This window comes from Crinia signifera, chromosome 11 (genome assembly GCF_055691185.1).
Source record: "Crinia signifera chromosome 11, ASM5569118v1, whole genome shotgun sequence".
Taxonomy (NCBI): domain Eukaryota; kingdom Metazoa; phylum Chordata; class Amphibia; order Anura; family Myobatrachidae; genus Crinia; species Crinia signifera.
In genome coordinates, this window is record NC_139227.1 from 124,643,465 (window position 1) to 124,666,387 (window position 22,923).

The following is a 22,923-nucleotide window of genomic DNA, read 5'->3' on the forward strand; positions in this document are numbered from 1 at the left end:
TTGCACGCTATGGCATAGACGGCCAGTGTATGAGGACACATTTCTATCAACCAGCATGAACACACGCTTGGTGTATATTTCATCAGCTTAATAGGCTTTGATAGTTTGGGGGGAGGTTATCGGAGTACAGAGGAAAGACAAAATATACTTGATAATTAGTCTTGTCTGTGTGAGCACAACTTATTGTAAATAGCCCATCGAGGTTGTCTTTCATCCCAGGATTCCTAGCAAGGAAGCAACGGAGCGATAATTCTGTATTATTGCTGCTCCAATGCACTAATCGCTTAAAGAGTAGTAAAACTCTGCGATGGTTGCCACAAGGCTTCTTACGGCCTCCTGGCTCGAGGCACAGCTCCCCGACACGGCAACATCCAGATGTCAGGAGCAGTACCCAGGACCTGATGCAGCACACAGCTCCGTTCCAGTATGGTTTAACATCTGTCTCATCTGCTGCTACGCAACCTGCTGGCTGCAGACTCCGGAGCGCAGCTTCGCTCTGAAGTTCCACTCTGAACACGCACATTTGGACGCTATCAATTATCGCTGTCATATTGTCCTGTTCAGTGAATTACCTGCATCCAAGAAGCTCCTTAACAGTCATTAGGTTTATGGGCTAAGTGAAGGGCTTGTTCTTCATAGGACAGTGCCTCGCTCTTCATTAATGTGAAATGATGACTGCACAGACCAGGCACAGGCGCAGCGCAGGGACCAACTAACAGCATGGAAACTCCCGGCTGTTGGCTGCGCCGAGCAAATGGCTACGAACATCAATTTCCCCAATTTATCTACTTTTACAAACTTAACAAGAAAGAGAAGTCATTTTCAGGAACACATAAGACTTAAGATAACTGAGATAAATGAAATACAACCTTAATTTTATATTTTAAAAGTCAATGTTTATAAGGCATACAAATAAAAGATTGTTCTGGTGAATATTAAGGGTACTTTTAACAATTTTTAAAAAGTAGCAGCAGTTTTATTATTTCCTGGTGTTTATAAGCATCGGTGATGTGGGATAAGGGGGAGGCTGCAAAAAAGGGCCACAGTGCACTGAGAGCTGGTGACCTACAGTAAGGCCAGGTCATGTGACCATATACATTACATAGCTGCCAATCCTCAGGAGGAAAGCGCTGGGTGGCGATACCACCGCTCCTGCGCGCATCCCAAAGTAGGGACAGGGCTCTCTGATTGGCTCTCATGCCATACATAAAGGAGATATGTGCATCCTCACTATATATATATATATATATATATATATATATATATATATATATATAAAATGCACAATTCTCCGCATACCAGAGGCATGGCAACGCTGAGTATATGATGCTAGTTGTAATTGTACGTTTAACCCCGTGCAGCAGACCAGATGTAGCATCTGGCTACACACTATCTACTTAGATACAATGGTTCACACTGATACACACAACTAGCTGCATTTACTAAGACATACCAGGATTCCTATGTAGGAGCAAATAACAGCATATGTAGTACGTGGGGTTGGCAGTTTGAGTCCTGTTTATGGCATGACGAGCAATGTGTGTTTTAACTGAAAGACAAGATGTCCATAAATGACACTGTCACTGAAATCTCACAAGTTAAATATGGTACCGGATGTTTGGTGTTCAAGTCCTTCGCTAGGAGTGTTAATTAGCTAGTTTACTGCAAACATATCGTAACATCGGAAACGATCGTCTCCAAACTAATACGGACAAATCAATGGCTTTCATTTTAACCCATGTTAAAAACCACGGTGTTGCAGGTGTTTCATCCCTACTATGTAGGGATCTAGGTGTGATAGCCTTCAATAGTCATGCTAAATATTGCAACATTATCTATTATTTATCAAGTAATTTAATTAGCATGAATGTATTACACGGCGCATCATACATGGTTCTATGTGGGACGAGGGTGGGGCCCATTTCCTGGACTTGAGCAGCGTGAAGTGAGAGGAAAAGGAGTGTTTTTTTTTTTTACCTTTTGGGTAAACACTATTTAAAACTGGGGGGTCTGTAAATATGTAAAAAAGTGGAGGCCTCAAAGGGGTCATTAATGCAGAGCACACAGTTTAAGCAGCCAATCTGTGGAATGAGCCAATCAGAGCACTGGTAACATCAGCGAGGCACAGCACAAAAATGTCTGCCCCCTCCGGAAGTCACTTATGTGGGGGGAATTCATTTGTTTTTGGGGTATTCTACGCCTGACTGAGATCAATCATCTTTCCTCCTCTGGTGGCAGAAACGTGCCAGTAATCCACCTTTTGTTGTGCCCAATACACTGTACTTTAGACGGGTATAGCCGCTTCGCTTGGTTAAAACCAATGCCTTTGAGTGCAAAAAGTGTGGAAAAAAATGGACACCTGGCGCCTGAACAAGTATATGCATATACTGACTGACTAAAGCGATTGCTTGCACTAAAACAACTGAATTGCCCCCTAAATGTCCAATTACCACCTAAGCAATGACAGTGGCAGCACAGAAGATCTCCATTGTAGAAGAAGTGTTTTTCTTTTCCTGCCCTTTGCTGGAAAATCTAAAATAGCAGAAGATAATGTCTCCTGCAGAGAGCGCATTATCCTTATACGCTAAGGACAACGCGCATTCAATCATCTACAAGACCATTAACGCTGAGTCCCACCAGCCTGAAACAGTCGGGCGCACACTCAACATGACATCAACTGCTCTAAATTGTTTTTCTTACACTTCCTACTATGACCCCTCATGAAGACAGTATGACAGAAGTTAGGTAAACTAGTGCCAATTATAATAAGTAGCAGAAATGACACAATTGCCCTCTGACTGTGATCCAATGGGAAGCAAACGAGTTGGAATGTGCTACTAACTTAATGATAATCATCTTCAGAACGAGGTGGCATTTTTATGTCACTTTTCTGTCCTCTTACTGCCAGAGACGTACTGGGGTGTCCTCAACAAATCACTGTGCGGCAACAAAGAGCAGGCGGTGGGCAGACCTGTGTCGGCTCAGTGGGAATTTGGGAAACAAGACTGGGAATGATGAACTTATTGCAATATAGTGTTAGTGTGACTGATCTGGGCGGTAACAAATGAAGAACGGAAATACAAATTCAATCTCCTGAAAAATTCTACCATGTTGAATGTTGCTACTGCATTTGTTACAGTACAGTATACCAGAGACTAGGGATTAAGGCTGGTTACACACTAGATGATATGCTGTCTGATCCGGCGGGTTGGACTGACATCTATGGCACATCATCTACATGTCTACCTGCTATGTTGCTGAAGATGCATGCACCCGCACGCCGTTGGGGACCTCCTCCATTGGCCCTACATGCAGGGCCAATGGAAGACCTCACAAGCAAGGGCTATGTTTCTGAATGCAACATGGCCGCCACTCTCACTGCCAGCATGCATTTTGCTGATGACTGCTTCCGTTGCATTTAGAACAGGCCTGGCCAATCAGTGGCTCTCCAGCTGTTGTGAAACTACAGTTTTGCTATTAAGGAATGGTAATATGGTGGCAGGGCATGCTGGGATGTGTAGTTTCACAACTGCTGGAGAGCCACAGGTTGGCCAGCCCTGGTCTAGTGTGTATCCAGCTTTAGTTAGGAAATGTAACGAAGCATAAAGGCCGGATACAATCACCGAGCCAGGTAATGACGTAACACAATGATAAGCAACCAATGCACTTAGAGGGCCACATTGGGTGGCCCTGTAACCCTCAGAAGGGCTCACGTAATATATTAATACGTGTAGTAGATTAACTTTTTAAATGAGTGCTAAAAGTTATAACATATTAGAGTACACTGCAGGAAGGGTTGCAAATAGGCTTGATCCCTGAAATAACGTCTTGTATAACAATTCCCTCCCCTGACCCAGGCATCTGCCTCTACAAATTGCCCAGTGCCATCGCCCTCTGCTGTCCCATCCTGCCCACCGCACATTAGAAGAATCGGCCATATAGAGAGGCACATTACATTAACCACAAGTGTCTCGCTCTCTTCTATGTATAACCAAGGTGTAATTATTCAGTGGCCTGACACACACACAGTACTACTGTATCGGAGTGTTAACCCCTCCGTCACCAGCAGGGAGGGTGGCGCTGCTCTAAGCGAGGGAGTTAAACCTCGCCATCTCCCCATTACTTTACTTGCTTGAAATGAGACTGGGTAAAAGCATTTAAGTGTGTCTAAGCATCATTAAGAGTGGCAGATCTGCCAGAGACTGGCTGCGTGAGTGAACACATTACAGACACAGCATTGAGGAAATTAATTTTCTTCAATAAAGTCATTTTTAAGCCTCATATATTTCACAATCTAAACATATGTCACCGTTTCATAAACAGGATAAATGGATTAAAATAATACATTACCGATATGCTGACACTTGGAGATATTTTAATTAGAAATGCCGAGGCTGGGTGATCCTTAACTCTGTGTGTTTGCGGAAGGCGTGCACGGACCATTTAATAGGCAGGGAGACGACAGGTATATCTGTCAGCCACCGACTACGAACATCAGCTAGCATTAACCCCTGCAAACAAATGGCCTTTGTGCTCCACTGGCAGTGTGGGGAGATCTCTGCGCCCCCAGAAGGTGCCTTTTCCTATAATAATATTCCCTGATAAAAGGCTGCCCTGGAACACTGCACTTATTTACATGGCTGCCACATTAGACAGCGCCTTTCGCCTCTCAAATCTCTCGTAGAAACGGCAATAAAATAGCTGAGGGAAGCAAATGTCACCGGAATATTTATGTGGATGAGAGAACGGCGGTGCCCTGCGACAGATCGGATCAAATGCCCTAATGGATGTGTTCTAACCCTGCGACCCGCTTCCTGCTGGTGCCCGCAGCCCCTCTCACCTCCACTGACTGAGGCCCAGACACTGCGTATAAATCCCCACCGCCAATATTCAGGAAGTAATATAAACAGATATATATATATATATATATATATATGTGTGTGTATAATATGACTGTAGGTTTCTAGAGCTTAATCTAATACTAACTACTATAGGTAATATATATAATATACCAGTGGTTGGGATAGTAAGAAAATGATGAATATCATCATTATTATAAATACATGTAATTGTATGGGACTGCCGTGAATATTACATACTGATGTAATATGGTGACGTTCTATAAATGACCATGATACAATGGTATCGCTTCCTTAGATGTATTACAATGATATTGCTGTATTTAGGGGGGTAAGAGAAGACCCGTGTAAATGCAGAGATATAATAGGGGCGTGCTGCTATATTTAGCCGGAGTTACATTTTGTGGTCGGAGATCGTATCCACTGTAATTCCTTCAGGCATCTGCTTGAAATTCTCAACTATAAATAGAATATTGGAACCTGTCCGGGCTCTCTGTCGCTGGCGGCCGGGGCCTGGTTTGTACCATAACTGTGATAAGACGAACGATCGCTCACATGGGAATAGTCAGTAGTTATGGATGGTAAAAGTGCCAGTTACATGCCACACCCTATAGTTATACAGACAGATAGATTGTATCAGCGGCCACCCCTCACTGGCACACTCTGATTCGTTGTAATAGCGCAAGTTCTGTTACTGCAGCCGGTGTTGGCAACTGCAGGTCCGTAAGACTGCAATATTAATTAGCCAAATAACACCCGTATGCTGATAACATTGGAGGCAATATCTATCCATGTATTAGTGTGTGTGTGTCTGTGTGTGATCCGGACGGCGGCACTCTCAGGTCCCATGAAAAACAACGTTCTCTCAAAAGTGGTTCAACGCTTCGGTTGTGTTGAACGTATGCTCTTGAAAAAGGTCAACATGACCGAAACGTTGAACCACTTTTGAGAGTAAGTCATTTTTGTTTTTTCATGAGACCTGAGAGTGCCGCCTAACTAATGTATCAAATCATGGTCAGACATACTACCTGTAAATAGGTTATAGGTAATACTGTAGGTTATAGATAGTATAGGTAATACTGTAGGTTATAGATCGTATAGGTAATACTGTAGGTTATAGGTAATACTGTAGGGTATAGATATTATAGGTAATACTGTAGGGTATAGATAGTATAGGTAATACTGTAGGTTATAGATCGTATAGGTAATACTGTAGGTTATAGGTATAGGTAATACTGTAGGTTATAGGTAATACTGTAGGGTATAGATAGTATAGGTAATACTGTAGGTTATAGATCGTATAGGTAATACTGTAGGTTATAGGTATAGGTAATACTGTAGGTTATAGGTATAGGTAATACTGTAGGTTATAGATAGTATAGGTAATACTGTAGGTTATAGATAGTATAGGTAATACTGTAGGGTATAGATAGTATAGGTAATACTGTAGGGTATAGATAGTATAGGTAATACTGTAGGGTATAGATCGTATAGGTAATACTGTAGGTTATAGATAGTATAGGTAATACTGTAGGTTATAGGTATAGGTAATACTGTAGGTTATAGATCGTATAGGTAATACTGTAGGTTATAGGTAATACTGTAGGGTATAGATAGTATAGGTAATACTGTAGGTTATAGATCGTATAGGTAATACTGTAGGTTATAGATAGTATAGGTAATACTGTAGGGTATAGATAGTATAGGTAATACTGTAGGTTATAGATCGTATAGGTAATACTGTAGGTTATAGGTATAGGTAATACTGTAGGTTATAGATAGTATAGGTAATACTGTAGGTTATAGGTATAGGTAATACTGTAGGTTATAGGTATAGGTAATACTGTAGGTTATAGATAGTATAGGTAATACTGTAGGTTATAGATAGTATAGGTAATACTGTAGGGTATAGATAGTATAGGTAATACTGTAGGGTATAGATAGTATAGGTAATACTGTAGGTTATAGATCGTATAGGTAATACTGTAGGTTATAGATAGTATAGGTAATACTGTAGGTTATAGGTATAGGTAATACTGTAGGTTATAGATCGTATAGGTAATACTGTAGGTTATAGATCGTATAGGTAATACTGTAGGTTATAGATAGTATAGGTAATACTGTAGGTTATAGATAGTATAGGTAATACTGTAGGTTATAGATAGTATAGGTAATACTGTAGGTTATAGATAGTATAGGTAATACTGTAGGTTATAGATAACATGAGGGCAAATCTGCATCACAAACCTCCAACAATTTGGGTTACGAACCCATAGATTACTAAAGACCAATTTGACTAAACTCTTAAAATTGATTAAAGAACACGGAAACGAGCATCTACGTCACATAGAGAGATACATCGGGAACACACAATGCATAGGAATGAGGGGTGGTCTGATATATCGGACTGCTGGACCTTTGCACCGCTAATAACCATTACAGATCCCTGTGTTGTACCTGACAAACATCCATCATCATTTACATAATGAGCGTGACGCAAAACACATCACACGCCCCAAACTGGTATCCATTGGGAAACTTATTACCTAGAAGCCAACTCAGTCCCCGGAGCAGATCACAAGAATAAATGGATGATCCCAGAATACACTTAGAAACGTTAAAGGTTCTCCCCATAATTATAGTGACGCTGCAAAAGTGCAACTTTTAGACCACCTAGGAAATTACCTGAGTAGCTACGATCTATGCAGCAACGCTGCAGAACATGTCAGCGCTATATAAAGGGGAGCTAATAAATTATATGTCATGAGAATTTGTGAAAGGCAATAACAGGGCCTATATCCTCTGCCCCAGCCAAGCGCCGCTGTAAACAGCTACATTTCCTTTACAATGCCAGATGGGAAAATGGGAACAGGAGAACCAATCAGAATTAACAATGAAATGGTTGCGGACTCTGATTGGTCCTACCACTCACAGCTCCGCCATTGTAAATGACGGGATTCTACTGAAGCCTTTTCTGTAGGTGGTGGTGCAACGTTATATTATGCCCATATATATTAAAGCGTTATTTGCTGGAATCGGAAGCCGGGATATCCTACGGTTACGCCATTTACAGCAGCTGATGTAACAAACGCTTTCCTGCTTTTGACCAGAGAGCTGGCACATAACTAGCATGTGGCACAACATGGGCATTTGGGTGGAATCCTTCGCCAACGGAAAGTCTCCAGCAACAGGTCACATGGCGCTGCATGTGGACATAGAGAACCAGCTGCACTTACACAAGGGTTGTGGGGGAAACACTGAGGGTCATTCAGACCTGATCGCACGGCTGTGGGTTTGCAGGCTGGGCGATTATCGATAGACTGTGCATGCTTTATTAATCGCTGGCTGTATGCAAGGTGATTGGCAGTAAGCCGGCATTTGTGGGTGGTAACCGGCCGTTTTCTGGGAGTGTCCGGCCCCGATCCCAAAGTTTATATGGTACCAGCTCCGGCCCCGATCGCAAAGTCTCTATCGCAACAAGTACTTGGGCTATGCACAGACTGACAACCCTTCGATGCTGAGCACCTTGTGAATGGATTTGCAGGGAACCGATCCCGCTAATTTTACGCAAGCCACGCTAAGCAATTCACAGCGTTCCACGGGGCGGGATTTCACTCCGACTCTGCGGCAATTGCCTCATCGCAGAGCAATAATCAGGTCTGAATAAACCCCTTTAGTTATACGTGAAGCAAGACTAGCAGTGTACAGAAGGTCCTGCGGAACATGATCTGACAGTCACAAGTACATAGCATGCAGCTGCTTACTGACACCCCCCCCCCCCCCGAAAGAAGCTTGGCTGACAGCCCACTGGCTTTGTTCCGACACATACCTGTAGCTGCATCGGGCTGAGTCCAGAAGCGGCAGCAGCTGCCATTGTTGATGGAATGAACTGCACGGGGTAGTTGTCACCTGTCAGGAGGAACAATAGAAGCAGGTTCAGACACTGAGCAGAGAGGACAAGTTACATGTGCAAACACGGCCTCCTATGTACCGCAATGTACTGAGCCCTAACATCTGTACAGACAAAGCAGCTTGTTGGGTAATCTTGGTGCTAGAACAATGACTGCTGCTCCTGACATTAGCCAGGCCCCAGCTAATGTCAGGGAATCAGCAATGGGACTTGCAGGAAATGGGCTGTAGATCTTAGTGGAGGTGAAATGAGTATTATTCTTACCGCAGGGATAACCCAATACTAGCGCCAAACACATTTGTCGTTTTACTTTAATACCCAGATAATCCATTCGATCTTAATTACTGAAATTATACAAAGATGGGTCATATAAACATTACAGAAATAATATCATCCACAGAATAAACGTTTCTTCCTCCCCCTTAATCTGTGTAACCGTCGGGGAAGGATTTGGGCTTTGTTAGTTAATGGACGTGTAAGAATAAAACTTCCCCGCAATCAGTTCAGCCTACAGCAGGTTACCGCGGTAGGGAAAATCAGGAGTAGAACATTTGGGAGGTCTGTATCACACACGGTCAGCAAATATAAGATAGGTGCGTCCCATTACAGACGGTGACATGTGCTACCTCCACACAGCGTTTTTAAATAGATCCCCCTGCAATTCTGACTTTCCTAATGGCCCGGCTGTTCCGCACACAACCTGTCACGTTCCCCAACAAAAAAGATCCATCCGCGATACGAGTTTGTGGAGGATAAATTGAGTCAATCTACAGGCGGCCGCGGAGAACCCAGCGCAGACTGTTACAGTTTACACAATAAATATTAAAGCCATTTCTGATTCCAGTCACAATGTAGCGACGCTATATGTAATGAAGTGTGATCGTCTGAGCGGGGGCACCGTATAAATGATCTGAGGGAAAGAGCCTGCAAATTATGTTTAGGTAAATTGTAATAACTGAATCTCTTGAATAAAGGTGGGATGTAATTGTATTAGCCCTGTAGAAATGAACGTGCGCGAGTGACACGCATTGTGGCGAATGTCATCGTCTGACCTGTCGGTTGTAATTGATGTGGGCACTTGGGGGACAGATCCGGAGAATGAGCCGCGATTATCTGCTGCAGACAATTACGGAATCTTTTCATCACACGGTAATGAGAAGGGAGGGAAGAAATAAATATCTACCACCAGTCTCACTTCTCTATACATTATATCACAGACATATGGAAGTATAATTAACCAAAGGTTTACACACAGAAGAGCTTAAATTAAATTAATTAATGAGCAAGTAACCTGCAGCGCAGTAATATCTGTCAGAGGCTGTGTGTAACTGAACTGATGAATATACTTTACATAGCAAGTGACATTACTTAATTAGCTGCTGGCGAGGGCGGGGCTTCTCTGGCTACACGGGGCCTAATTCAGCTTCATTCGCAAAGAACATTTGGTTTGCTAATGGACAAAGCCATGCTGCACTGCAGGTGGGGCAGATTCCGTTACAGCGTCTTATATAGCGCAGCAGATTATGTTACAGTGTCTTATATAGCGCAGCAGATTCCGTTACATGTTCTTATATAGCGCAGCAGATTCCGTTACAGTGTCTTATATAGCGCAGCAGATTCCATTACAGGGTCTTATATAACGCAGCAGATTCCGTTACAGCGTCTTATATAGCGCAGCAGATTCCGTTACAGTGTCTTATATAGCGCAGCAGATTCCGTTACAGGGTCTTATATAATGCAGCAGATTCCGTTACAGCGTCTTATATAGTGCAGCAGATTATGTTACAGTGTCTTATATAGCGCAGCAGATTCCGTTACAGTGTCTTATATAGCGCAGCAGATTCCGTTACAGTGTCTTATATAGCGCAGCAGATTCCGTTACAGTGTCTTATATAGCGCAGCAGATTCCGTTACATGTTCTTATATAGCGCAGCAGATTCCGTTACAGTGTCTTATATAGCGCAGCAGATTCCGTTACATGTTCTTATATAGCGCAGCAGATTCCGTTACAGTGTCTTATATAGCGCAGCAGATTCCATTACAGGGTCTTATATAACGCAGCAGATTCCGTTACAGCGTCTTATATAGCGCAGCAGATTCCGTTACAGTGTCTTATATAGCGCAGCAGATTCCGTTACAGGGTCTTATATAATGCAGCAGATTCCGTTACAGCGTCTTATATAGTGCAGCAGATTATGTTACAGTGTCTTATATAGCGCAGCAGATTCCGTTACATGTTCTTATATAGCGCAGCAGATTCCGTTACAGTGTCTTATATAGCGCAGCAGATTCCGTTACAGGGTCTTATATAACGCAGCAGATTCCGTTACAGCGTCTTATATAGCGCAGCAGATTATGTTACAGTGTCTTATATAGCGCAGCAGATTCCGTTACATTGTCTTACATAATGCAGCATATATACGTTACAGTGTCTTATATAGCGCAGCAGATTCTGTTACAGTGTCTTATACAGCGCAGCAGATTCCGTTACAGTGTCTTATATAGCGCAGCAGATTCCGTTACATTGTCTTACATAAAGCAGCATATATACGTTACAGTGTCTTATATAGCGCAGCAGATTCCGTTACATTGTCTTACATAACGCAGCATATATACGTTACAGTGTCTTATATAGCGCAGCAGATTCTGTTACAGTGTCTTATACAGCGCAGCAGATTCCGTTACAGCGTCTTATATAGCGCAGCAGATTCCGTTAGTGTCTTATATAGCGCAGCAGATTCCGTTAGTGTCTTATATAGCGCAGCAGATTCCGTTAGTGTCTTATATAGCGCAGCAGATTCCGTTACAGTGTCTTATATAGCGCAGCAGATTCCGTTACAGTGTCTTATATAGCGCAGCAGATTCCGTTACAGTGTCTTATATAGCGCAGCAGATTCCGTTACAGTGTCTTATATAGCGCAGCAGATTCCGTTACAGTGTCTTATATAGCGCAGCAGATTCCGTTACAGTGTCTTATATAGCGCAGCAGATTCCATTACAGTGTCTTATATAGCGCAGCAGATTCCGTTACAGTGTCTTATATAGCGCAGCAGATTCCGTTACAGTGTCTTATATAGCGCAGCAGATTCCGTTACAGTGTCTTATATAGCGCAGCAGATTCCGTTACAGTGTCTTATATAGCGCAGCAGATTCCGTTACAGTGTCTTATATAGCGCAGCAGATTCCGTTACAGTGTCTTAAATAGCGCAGCAGATTCCGTTAGTGTCTTATATAGAGCAGCAGATTCCGTTACAGTGTCTTATATAGCGCAGCAGATTCCGTTACAGTGTCTTATATAGCGCAGCAGATTCCGTTACAGTGTCTTATATAGCGCAGCAGGTTCCATTACAGTGTCTTATATAGCGCAGCAGATTCCGTTACAGTGTCTTATATAGCGAAAGCAGATTCCGTTACAGTGTGTTATATAGCGCAGCAGATTCCGTTACAGTGTCTTATATAGCGCAGCAGATTCCGTTACAGCGTCTTATATAGCGCAGCAGATTCCGTTACAGCGTCTTATATAGCGCAGCAGATTCCGTTACAGTGTCTTATATAGCGCAGCAGATTCCGTTACAGCGTCTTATATAGCGCAGCAGATTCCGTTACAGTGTCTTATATAGCGCAGCAGATTCCGTTACAGCGTCTTATATAGCGCAGCAGATTCCGTTACAGCGTCTTATATAGCGCAGCAGATCCCGTTACAGCGTCTTATATAGCGCAGCAGATTCCGTTACAGTGTCTTATATAGCGCAGCAGATTCCGTTACAGTGTACAGTGTCTTATATAGCGCAGCAGATTCCGTTACAGTGTCTTATATAGCGCAGCAGATTCCGTTACAGTGTCTTATATAGCGCAGCAGATTCCGTTAGTGTCTTATATAGCGCAGCAGATTCCGTTACAGTGTCTTATATAGCGCAGCAGATTCCGTTACAGTGTCTTATATAGCGCAGCAGATTCCGTTAGTGTCTTATATAGCGCAGCAGATTCCGTTACAGCGTCTTATATAGCGCAGCAGATTCCGTTAGTGTCTTATATAGCGCAGCAGATTCCGTTAATGTCTTATATAGCGCAGCAGATTCCGTTACAGTGTCTTATATAGCGCAGCATATTCCGTTACAGTGTCTTATATAGCGCAGCAGATTCCGTTACAGTGTCTTATATAGCGCAGCGGGTTCCGTTACAGTGTCTTATATAGCGCAGCAGATTCCGTTACAGTGTCTTATATAGCGCAGCAGATTCCGTTACAGTGTCTTATATAGCGCAGCAGATTCCGTTACAGTGTCTTATATAGCGCAGCAGATTCCGTTACAGTGTCTTATATAGCGCAGCAGATTCCGTTACAGTGTCTTATATAGCGCAGCAGATTCCGTTACAGTGTCTTATATAGCGCAGCAGATTACGTTACAGCGTCTTATATAGCGCAGCAGATTCCGTTACAGTGTCTTATATAGCGCAGCAGATTCCGTTACAGCGTCTTATATAGCGCAGCAGATTCCGTTAGTGTCTTATATAGAGCAGCAGATTCCGTTACAGTGTCTTATATAGCGCAGCAGATTCCATTACAGTGTCTTATATAGCGCAGCAGATTCCGTTACAGTGTCTTATATAGCGCAGCAGGTTCCATTACAGTGTCTTATATAGCGCAGCAGATTCCGTTACAGTGTCTTATATAGCGCAGCAGGTTCCGTTACAGTGTCTTATATAGCGCAGCAGATTCTGTTACAGTGTCTTATATAGCGAAAGCAGATTCCGTTACAGTGTGTTATATAGCGCAGCAGATTCCGTTACAGTGTGTTATATAGCGCAGCAGATTCCGTTACAGTGTCTTATATAGCGCAGCAGATTCCGTTACAGTGTCTTATATAGCGCAGCAGATTCCGTTACAGCGTCTTATATAGCGCAGCAGATTCCGTTACAGTGTCTTATATAGCGCAGCAGATTCCGTTACAGCGTCTTATATAGCGCAGCAGATTCCGTTAGTGTCTTATATAGCGCAGCAGATTCCGTTACAGTGTCTTATATAGCGCAGCAGATTCCGTTACAGCGTCTTATATAGCGCAGCAGATCCCGTTACAGCGTCTTATATAGCGCAGCAGATTCCGTTACAGTGTCTTATATAGCGCAGCAGATTCCGTTACAGTGTCTTAAATAGCGCAGCAGATTCCGTTACAGCGTCTTATATAGCGCAGCAGATTCCGTTACAGCGTCTTATATAGCGCAGCAGATTCCGTTACAGTGACTTATATAGCGCAGCAGATTCCGTTACAGTGTCTTAAATAGCGCAGCAGATTCCGTTACAGTGTCTTATATAGCGCAGCAGATTACGTTACAGTGTCTTATATAGCGCAGCAGATTCCGTTACAGTGTCTTATATAACGCAGCAGATTCCGTTACAGTGTCTTATATAGCGCAGCAGATTCCGTTACAGTGTCTTATATAACGCAGCAGATTCCGTTACAGTGTCTTATATAGCGCAGCAGATTCCGTTACACTTTACTATTGTAGACAATGATAGAACAAACTGGGTAACAACAGACAGACTTGGAGGTAAGAGGGCCCTGCTGCAAGCTTACAATCTATATAGACATTCATGGATACATTTGTAGCTTAAAAACAAGAGGTCACCGAGTACAAGTCGGTGTGATATGTTTACATGTGTAACAATGCATAAACTAACTACCTCCCTCCCCCCTCCTCTGTTCCAGCATGGGGTGACACCCAGCCAAGCCCGCATTAATGTTAAGTTAGAAAGTCCCTTCCTAATCTGGCCAGCCGCTTTCCATTCGGCCCATAATGCCTCATCAGGCCATTGAGCACAGTATGTGGCACACACAGTCCAGTAACAATTGCCTCCTGATTGCACATGACGATCTGCTACAATGCTTCCGCTAACACTATATTGTGCTGGCGTCCTACCGAGCAATATTCAAAATATCCCATCTTATTTTCCCCCTTCCATGTGGTTGATTTTGGTTCGCTGACGACCTGTACTATTTCTTCTCTCGCTCGTTCTCCTGCTGGAAACTAAACAAATCTAATGACACGAACTGTCCGGCCGCGATTACATTATTCTAATTCCTTTTCACTGAATCTCCTGGCCAGGAATATGGGAATTCAGGTTAAATACAGTCACTTTCCCTTTGCCTTGTATCATGTAACAGAGCGAAAGGGGCCGCAGACATAACGATGCTGTAAAGAGGATGTAGATAACCATTTACACTATTAGGGTGATCTATTTTAGGTATGACGCCTCTTAGGGCCATGAATTATTCATGAAACGCTCTTTTGCCTCTCAGAACGTCCTCCGATTCAATGGGTGATATATTTAAAGAGGATTTATTGTGCAATAAACACAGTTTTGGTTACAGCACTCTATGTCGCTGGTCAGGCGTAACCTGGGGCAACCATGTTGTTGGCGAGCTGTAGGAGGTATTTTACGTGTCCATTTTTTCATTTGGGGGGGGGGGGGGGCGCAGTTGGGAGTCCCCCCAGCCTGACCAGAACAGACGCTGTGCGCATAGCGTCTATTCAGCGCCGAAAAACGGGGACGCGGCCGGAGGACGCGTCATCCCACAAGGCCAACCCCCTTTTCGGAGGCCATGTCCCCTTTTCTGGAACGCACGGGAGTCCCGACCCCACCATCAAAAAGTTGGGAGGTATGCTACTCTAACACCCGAGAGTCACTGGGGTTTATTTATTAGGGTCAGAATCTATTTCTTATTTATTTAGCACCATCTAGAAGACAATAGATATAATGGGGTTGGTTGCCCATAGCAACATCACATCAGAAGTAGAACTCTCCCATGTTAGCAAATAAAACTCACTGTATCCAACACAAACTGAGAAAGATGAGCAATTTGAGAAGACAATTTGGCCACCTGAGGGCGCTGTTCTATTGGGACAGCTGGATAATGTGTAATTATACCCAGCTATAAGGGGAAGGGGATGGTTCTCTGCAGATCACATCCAGTAATGTGTCTGGGTTTATTAAGGGCTGAGAAACACAATAATCCCTGCGTAGAAATAGGACATATTTCCCTTTGTGTATCCGCTGGAATGATTGAATATTTATTTTCTATTTTGATTGTTTGATCCTGTCCAAATATTTTAGAAGGAATGAGCCTTAATTCAGCTCAACGTGTCCCAACACAATCAGTTATTTCTACGAAACAATGCAGGAAAGTTACATAACTCTGTTCTGGGCTGGATCACAATAGAAATGACAGGAGGCACTCCCTTATCATGCCAGGTTCCAGATCCGATCAGTCTCACATAGCGCCTTCACCAGCAGGGCCTTAATGAAACAATGCCACAATGTCCATTATTTATTAGGCGTTGGGCGGGATCTTTGCAGTAAGAGCTTTCTGTAGAATGCACACCTGCAGGCAGGGAATACCAGCGAGGCGACATACTAGCACAGGTTTACAGGAATGCCTCCTACTAGGTCGCTGGATAGATTGCAATGTATCCCGTTGTGTGATTCATTTGGAACATTATGGGCCAAATGTAATAGGGTGAGAGTTTCAGAAAGTGAGAGATTTTGGGAGCGTTTTCCCATGTTATTTAAAGCAGCAATCAATTACACTGCAAAACCAGGTTGATTTTGCCATGTAATTGATTGCTGCTTTAAATAACATGGGAAAACGCTCCCAAAATCTCTCACTTTCTGAAACTCTCACCCTATTACAATTGGCCCTATTTGTAATTATGTTGCTATTTAGATGTCGATTGAGTGGTACAATATTATAATGACGCACCGTCTATAGAACGCCGGCATGTTATGCAACGCTGTACAGTGTGAGCGCATCCCCATTACAGCTTAAAGTGCCAGAGCAGGGCTTTGTGCTGCCTCCTGAATACCTGACATGATGCCAAGGGGCCGCTGGCACCAGGAAATAGAGTACTTCCCAACACTCTATTGGCTGCAGGGTGCTGTGGGGCAGCGATGGTGCCACACCCAGGGCCCTGCGACCTGGAAGTTGTCAATAGCAACAAATCAGCTTGTGCCTTTAATTGTATAAAGCTGATTAGTTGCTATAGACGACACATACGCACTAATATTCATGTACCGTCATGCTTTATTTAGGGTCATTTACATGGCCGTGTCATGGGCTGCGGACAGGGAACTTTGACCTGGGTATGGCTGATAATACCTCCAGGTAGCCCAGCCCATTGCTGCACTGGGTATTTACATTCATTAGATTGTAAGCTCTCAAGTCCCATTGTATCCTTGCCTGATACTATGGATGCTCTCTCGCAGATTCACATGTGCACCTCTTTACCATATACACAAAATATATGGGGAAACTGCTCCAGAGATTTCTATTGGCTGAGGACTCCTATAATTTGTGTAGGCAGAGATATTTGGCGTTTTCTGAAACCTCAGCATATAATGAATGTTGCGACGCTCACCTCAGCAACCAGTGACAAAGTGTTACCCCCCGCACCCCGCCACAAACATCTTGAAAGAGTTTGCCATGACGCTTCCCAATGGTGCGTCTCCGAACAGATGCTGGATTTCAATGTCTTAAGACGTTTCAATGTTCCTCTTAAGCTTATTTCTTTCCCTTTATTGCTTCAGCCGGCACACCCAGAATTGGATCTCATTTTGCTGGTTGCAGGCTATGTTCTGACTGATAGTAATTACTTTTATTCTGTTAACAATTTTATTTTTATTTTTTTTTAAATAACCCCTGGAAACTTTCCTAATAGACTAATAACTGAATCCACACCCTGTACATTAGTCCCCCTTATGTAATAATACGCATATTTTTTCATTATGGCGATTGTATTCTTTGAGGGGGGAGGGCCCCCAGTTTTTGTGGGTTCCCTGTTAAATGGTGGATGGGCGTCAGACTGTGGGTCGGATTCTCTAAGCTCCAAAAGTGATAAAATGGAGGGTGATAGACAGCCAGCCAATCAGCTCCTACCTGCCATGTCACAGACTGTGTTTGAAAAATGTCAGACAGGAGCTGATTGGCTGGCTGTCTATCACTCTCCATATTATCACTTTTGAAGCTTGAAGAATCTGTCCCTGTATCTCTCTTGGGGGGGGGGGATGTTTGACCCACCTACTGTATATGTATGAGATATATCTATATATATTAATATATAAAGCAAATCTTCTATATACTTAAATTCTATTTGAGCTATACATAGTAATAATAAATAGCACCGCACATTTATACACAGGGAACATTCTGCTGAGTGGAGGAGAGAGAATCCCATTCATTAAAGCCCTGATCACTTTAGTCTGATTGTATAAGGGATATATTTAATACCAGCGTTGAAGCAATTAAAGAGAAGAGAATGGGCCTGTTCCGGTCACAGAATGATTACGCCAAAGGTTTGTGTTGGGCAAGTAATTGTCAAGGTCATTATCTTTACAGAGATAAGTCTGCTCAGGAGGAGTTTAATGCGCTCGTAAAGGGAGAAATATGTGATTTTAATTTAATTCTCCAGGGCTGCCTTTCCCTAGTCATTGCTTTTATCCCGAGTGTCGCTGAAGAGCGACGCAGACACTTAGCCATTTTCAGTCACCATTGTTTCACAACAACAAACGGTACAAAGTGATCTGTGAGGGGGCGGAAAACAGACAGGGCTCACGGTGACACGTTTGGGGAAAGTTGCGAGGATACCAGATGTAAATTGCCGACACGTTTTATTCAAGTGTGGTAAAAAAAAACTTTACAATGATGGAAGGTAGAAAAGAATAGCGGCGCTTAAATGTATTATTAATTAAATGTGCTGCTAATGTATTAGTAAATTAATTATTAATGCAGTGCTTTGTTGAGTTGGTCCCATTATGTTTGATATGTATAGATTGGGACCGTAAAACAATTAGTTGTATGACTCTTTAAAGATGTATTTTGTTACTGTAGCGGAATTACAAGGAGTTGACAGATTAAAGGTAAAGTTTTATTTCTCTCCGTGTACTGCAGCCAGCGGCAGATCATAGGAGTACCAACATTTCCTGTGTCACATCCTCCCCATAATATATGTTCCCGTGCAATCAAAAGGTGGTGGGGGAGGGTCATATGGGAATATATGTGGTAGGGAATATAGATTGTAAGCTCCACTGGCGCTGCAGAATATGTGTGCGCTATATAATAACTGGTAATAATAGTCTCTGTACAGCGCTGCGGAATATGTGTGCGCTACATAATAACTGGTAATAATAGTCTCTGTACAGCGCTGCGGAATATGTGTGCGCTATATAATAACTGGTAATAATATTCTCTGTACAGCGCTGCAGAATATGTGTGCGCTACATAATAACTGGTAATAATAGTCTCTGTACAGCGCTGTGGAATATGTGTGCGCTATATAATAACTGGTAATAATAGTCTTTGTACAGCGCTGCGGAATATGTGTGTGCTATATAATAACTGGTAATAATATTCTCTGTACAGCGCTGCAGAATATGTGTGCGCTTTATAATAACTGGTAATAATATTCTCTATACAGCGAAGCGGAATATGTGTGTGCTATATAATAACTGGTGATAATAATCTCTGTACAGCGCTGTGGAATATGTGTGCGCTATATAAATAACTGGTAATAATATTCTCTATACAGCGCTGCGGAATATGTGTGCGCTATATAATAACTGGTAATAATAGTCTCTGTACAGCGCTGTGGAATATGTGTGCGCTATATAAATAACTGGTAATAATATTCTCTATACAGCGATGTGGAATATGTGTGCACTATATAAAATAACTGGTGGTAATAATAATAGCAAATGTTTGACAGTGCCATCATGTAATATTCCCATGTGGCATTTTAAACCAAATCTGTGGTGTGAATCGAGAGTTATGAAATGATTAGAGCGTAACAATGAATCAGTAGAATGTGGAATAATTTGTATAAGTGAATGACGGTTTCCAACACTTCAGTGCTCTCCCACATGAGATTATGGGAGTGGAAGGGTTACACGACGAACAGTTTTTGAATACCTGGCACGGGATCAGCTGACATGTTGCAGCATTTTTTTCCCTCACATTTCTATCAGGACCTCAAATGCTTTGATGTGAGAGTTATTCTTCTACTTTCTGCGGGAATCACGCACGTGTCAGGACGACCCCCCCCCCCTCTCCAAATCACAGTCAGTTCTGATAACCAACCTGATTAGCTCCAGGACTCGCCACTGGGTGCAATCTCATCGCTATATTTAATTCAATTCAAATGTTCAGTGGATGGATTGTATTACAGTACATCATACTCCCACCTTTCTCATTGGAAAACCTCACCTAACCCTTATTACTTGCTTGGGCTGGACAGATAAGGCCACAGCACCAGTGGAGCGCCCTATCAGCCTCTCAATATATCGGTCTAGACATCATATCTGTGAAGGGTGTGGTATGGGGGTCCGACTATCGGAATTCTGACAGTCATTAGGTCGACATCGGAATCTCCACTGCCGGTGAGCGCATAGAAACCCTTTGTGGGCGTTCTTCACTCGCCAAGCTGCAGGCTCGGAGGCTCGCCACAGGTCCTATTCTCCCTCCATGGGGGTCGTGGACCCCCATGGAGGGAGAATAGCCACTGAAAAATTTACTTTCGGGCTTTTAACAGTCGGGATTCCAACATTGGTGTTACTGTCTGTCGGAATCTCCTGCAGCCAGTGGTTGCCCTTACACATCGGCTGTGCTGAAGGACCGACAGCATGTAATGTATCTGTGTACACACCTGCCACCGATATATCGAACAGACTAAATATACAGTATCTATGAGCCGCCGTCAATGAAACTATCCAGTAAGAATAAGGATTGTTGCCAGGTATAATGTACACACTAGATTATCAGGTCCAAGACCCTTAAGGATTGGGGAGTTATGTATTTTTTGGAACAGATGATCCATCATAGTTATTTAGTGATCTGGGGACACAGTGACAGTTCCCACTTTGTATTATTCTGCATAACAATATAAGACTTTCATTTAGAAATATTAGGATTTTTTCTTTAGGTTTTACAGATGTGAAGCATCCTGGACACTGATTGGGAATTACCGTAAATCCGGATTCTTCAGACAGAAGAATTTAGCGGAGAAGAGAGTATAAACCGAGATTAGACTGAATGTTATTGATTTAATTACTGTTCTCCCCACTCCAGGCTAAACGAGTGGGGATTGATCAAATTAATCTGTAAAAAAACACATTTTGCACAACGTGGGAATGTATTGGACCAGGGTGTGATATAAACATTCAGTGTGCTCACCGGTCGCACAGCATGAATGTGGCCACAGATTGTGCCCCAAATCTTGGCAAGAACTTTTTGTTCGGAGGCCCATTCACTTGGACATTATGGGCGAGCAGCTGCTGATAAACTCTTATTCACAAAGAAGAATGCGGCCCAGTGCTTGCAATGGTGCAAAGAGCACAAAAACAATGGCTGAGAGTGTGACAGGGAGACGACTCACCATTTATACTTTGTAGATCAGATGGACGGTTTGGGCTTGGCGATGTCTGTGGTGTTATACAGTGGGGATGTTTTAGCTGTTGTGGTATGGGTCCACTAGTGGTAATGTACGGTCGTATTAACTCTGAAAAATATAGAGAGGTACTTGTGGATTATCACAGCTCCCATCGCATGCCATATATAGTGGTATGCGATGGGATGCGATTTTTGCAGTTTTTGAGAAAATCGCATGCGATTTTTAACAAAAGCATCCAAATGCATTGAAATTAGTATGAAACATGTTGAATGGCCCCCAAATGGCATTTTTGAGGCTGTACCACCCCCACTATCAACGCAAACCTGAAGCGTGGCGAGCTGCGGCGGTACGCGTCCTACGACCTTTTCATACCCCCACTATCCACGTCGGCGTGGAGTTGAGAATAGAAAGTGTGTCGAGCGCAGCGAGCCACCGAGCCCGAAGCGTGGCGAGCGGACGCGGACACCTGTGAAGCCCGCGAGGGGACGCAGATACCTGTGAAGGTATCCGCGTCCCCTCGCGGGGCTCGCCACACTTTCTATTCTCAACTCCACGCCGACGTGGATAGTGGATGTATGAAAAGGTCGTAGGACGCGTACCGCTGCGCTCGCCACACTTCGGGTTTGCGTTGATAGTGGGGGTGGTACAGCCTCAAAAATGCCATTTGGGGGCCATTCAACATGTTTCATACTAATTTCAATGCATTTGCATGCAATGCGATGCGATTTTTTCATGTGCGATGCCCATCGTGGGAGCCGTGATAATCCACAAGTACCTATAGAGATGTTCACGATAACTCCGTTCTCACATTGGGGTTGTTTTACCCTGTCATGTTTCCAGGGTGACGCTGGACCTGTATAGAGAAAATTCGACAACCTGGATGTACTGGCCGGCACAGATTCCAGATCTTAACCCCCTTTGAGAACCTCTGGGATGTACTGCAGTGACGGTTGCGTTCTAGGCTGACTAGACCTTCTTCAGTATCACAGTTGGTCACTGTACTTAAGGCAGAACAACAAAACATACCGCCTGCTGTTGTCCAGGATCCAACGCTGAATACTTTCATGACCGTATTTATTGTTGAAGTGATTCCACATTTTCTCCAGAAAGTGACAATATCTCGCCGGCGTCATTGTTATATCAGCATTCATTAGCAAGAAACATCTGCCGCGATGTTGGATGGAATATCCCGGCAATTTACATATTCACTTATTTATCAATTTGCAGTTTTATAATGTATCTGCGTAGAGCAGGCTGCAGTGTGTGTTTATTCTCACCCGACGCATTTATCCCAATTACACTTTGACTTTCCTACGAGTTGTGTGTTAATCCAGGTGATTGTATCCGCCAATTAGAAGAGTAACGAGGAGTCTCGTCCTGCTTGCCAGGAATAAAATGATACTTTGGAAGAATACTCCGGCAATTTACTGTAACACGATGTATCCGATAAAACAGATTCTGTTATTATTTGGCACAACATAATTTAATATTTATAGAAGATGTCGGATTCCTGCTCATGAATAAAACAGGTTCTTTTGTGCTGATATTCTCGTTTCAATTCCGCCTTTTCTCAGCATTGATCACTTTAGGACAGCCGACCTGGTTTTCCTTTTAGAATTATTACTTATAAATGTAGGGGATAATTCGGACTCTCGCCGGTGCCTGCACCTCACAGGCTCATACATAAGGGCCTGTGTGGAGAATTCCTTGGACATATAT

General features: G+C 43.1%; 1 protein-coding gene across 17 annotated transcripts in view; it reads right to left on the reverse strand.

Moving 5' to 3' along the window:
• Nucleotides 1–22,923, reverse strand: part of SOX6 (SRY-box transcription factor 6) — a 442,476-nt gene that overhangs the window by 62,248 nt on the left and 357,305 nt on the right. For all 17 annotated transcript variants that reach the window (XM_083164677.1, XM_083164684.1, XM_083164689.1 and 14 more), the window contains one exon: nucleotides 8,689–8,768. In XM_083164677.1, coding sequence (XP_083020803.1) covers nucleotides 8,689–8,768 — 80 coding nt within the window. The remainder of the gene's footprint in view (nucleotides 1–8,688; nucleotides 8,769–22,923) is intronic.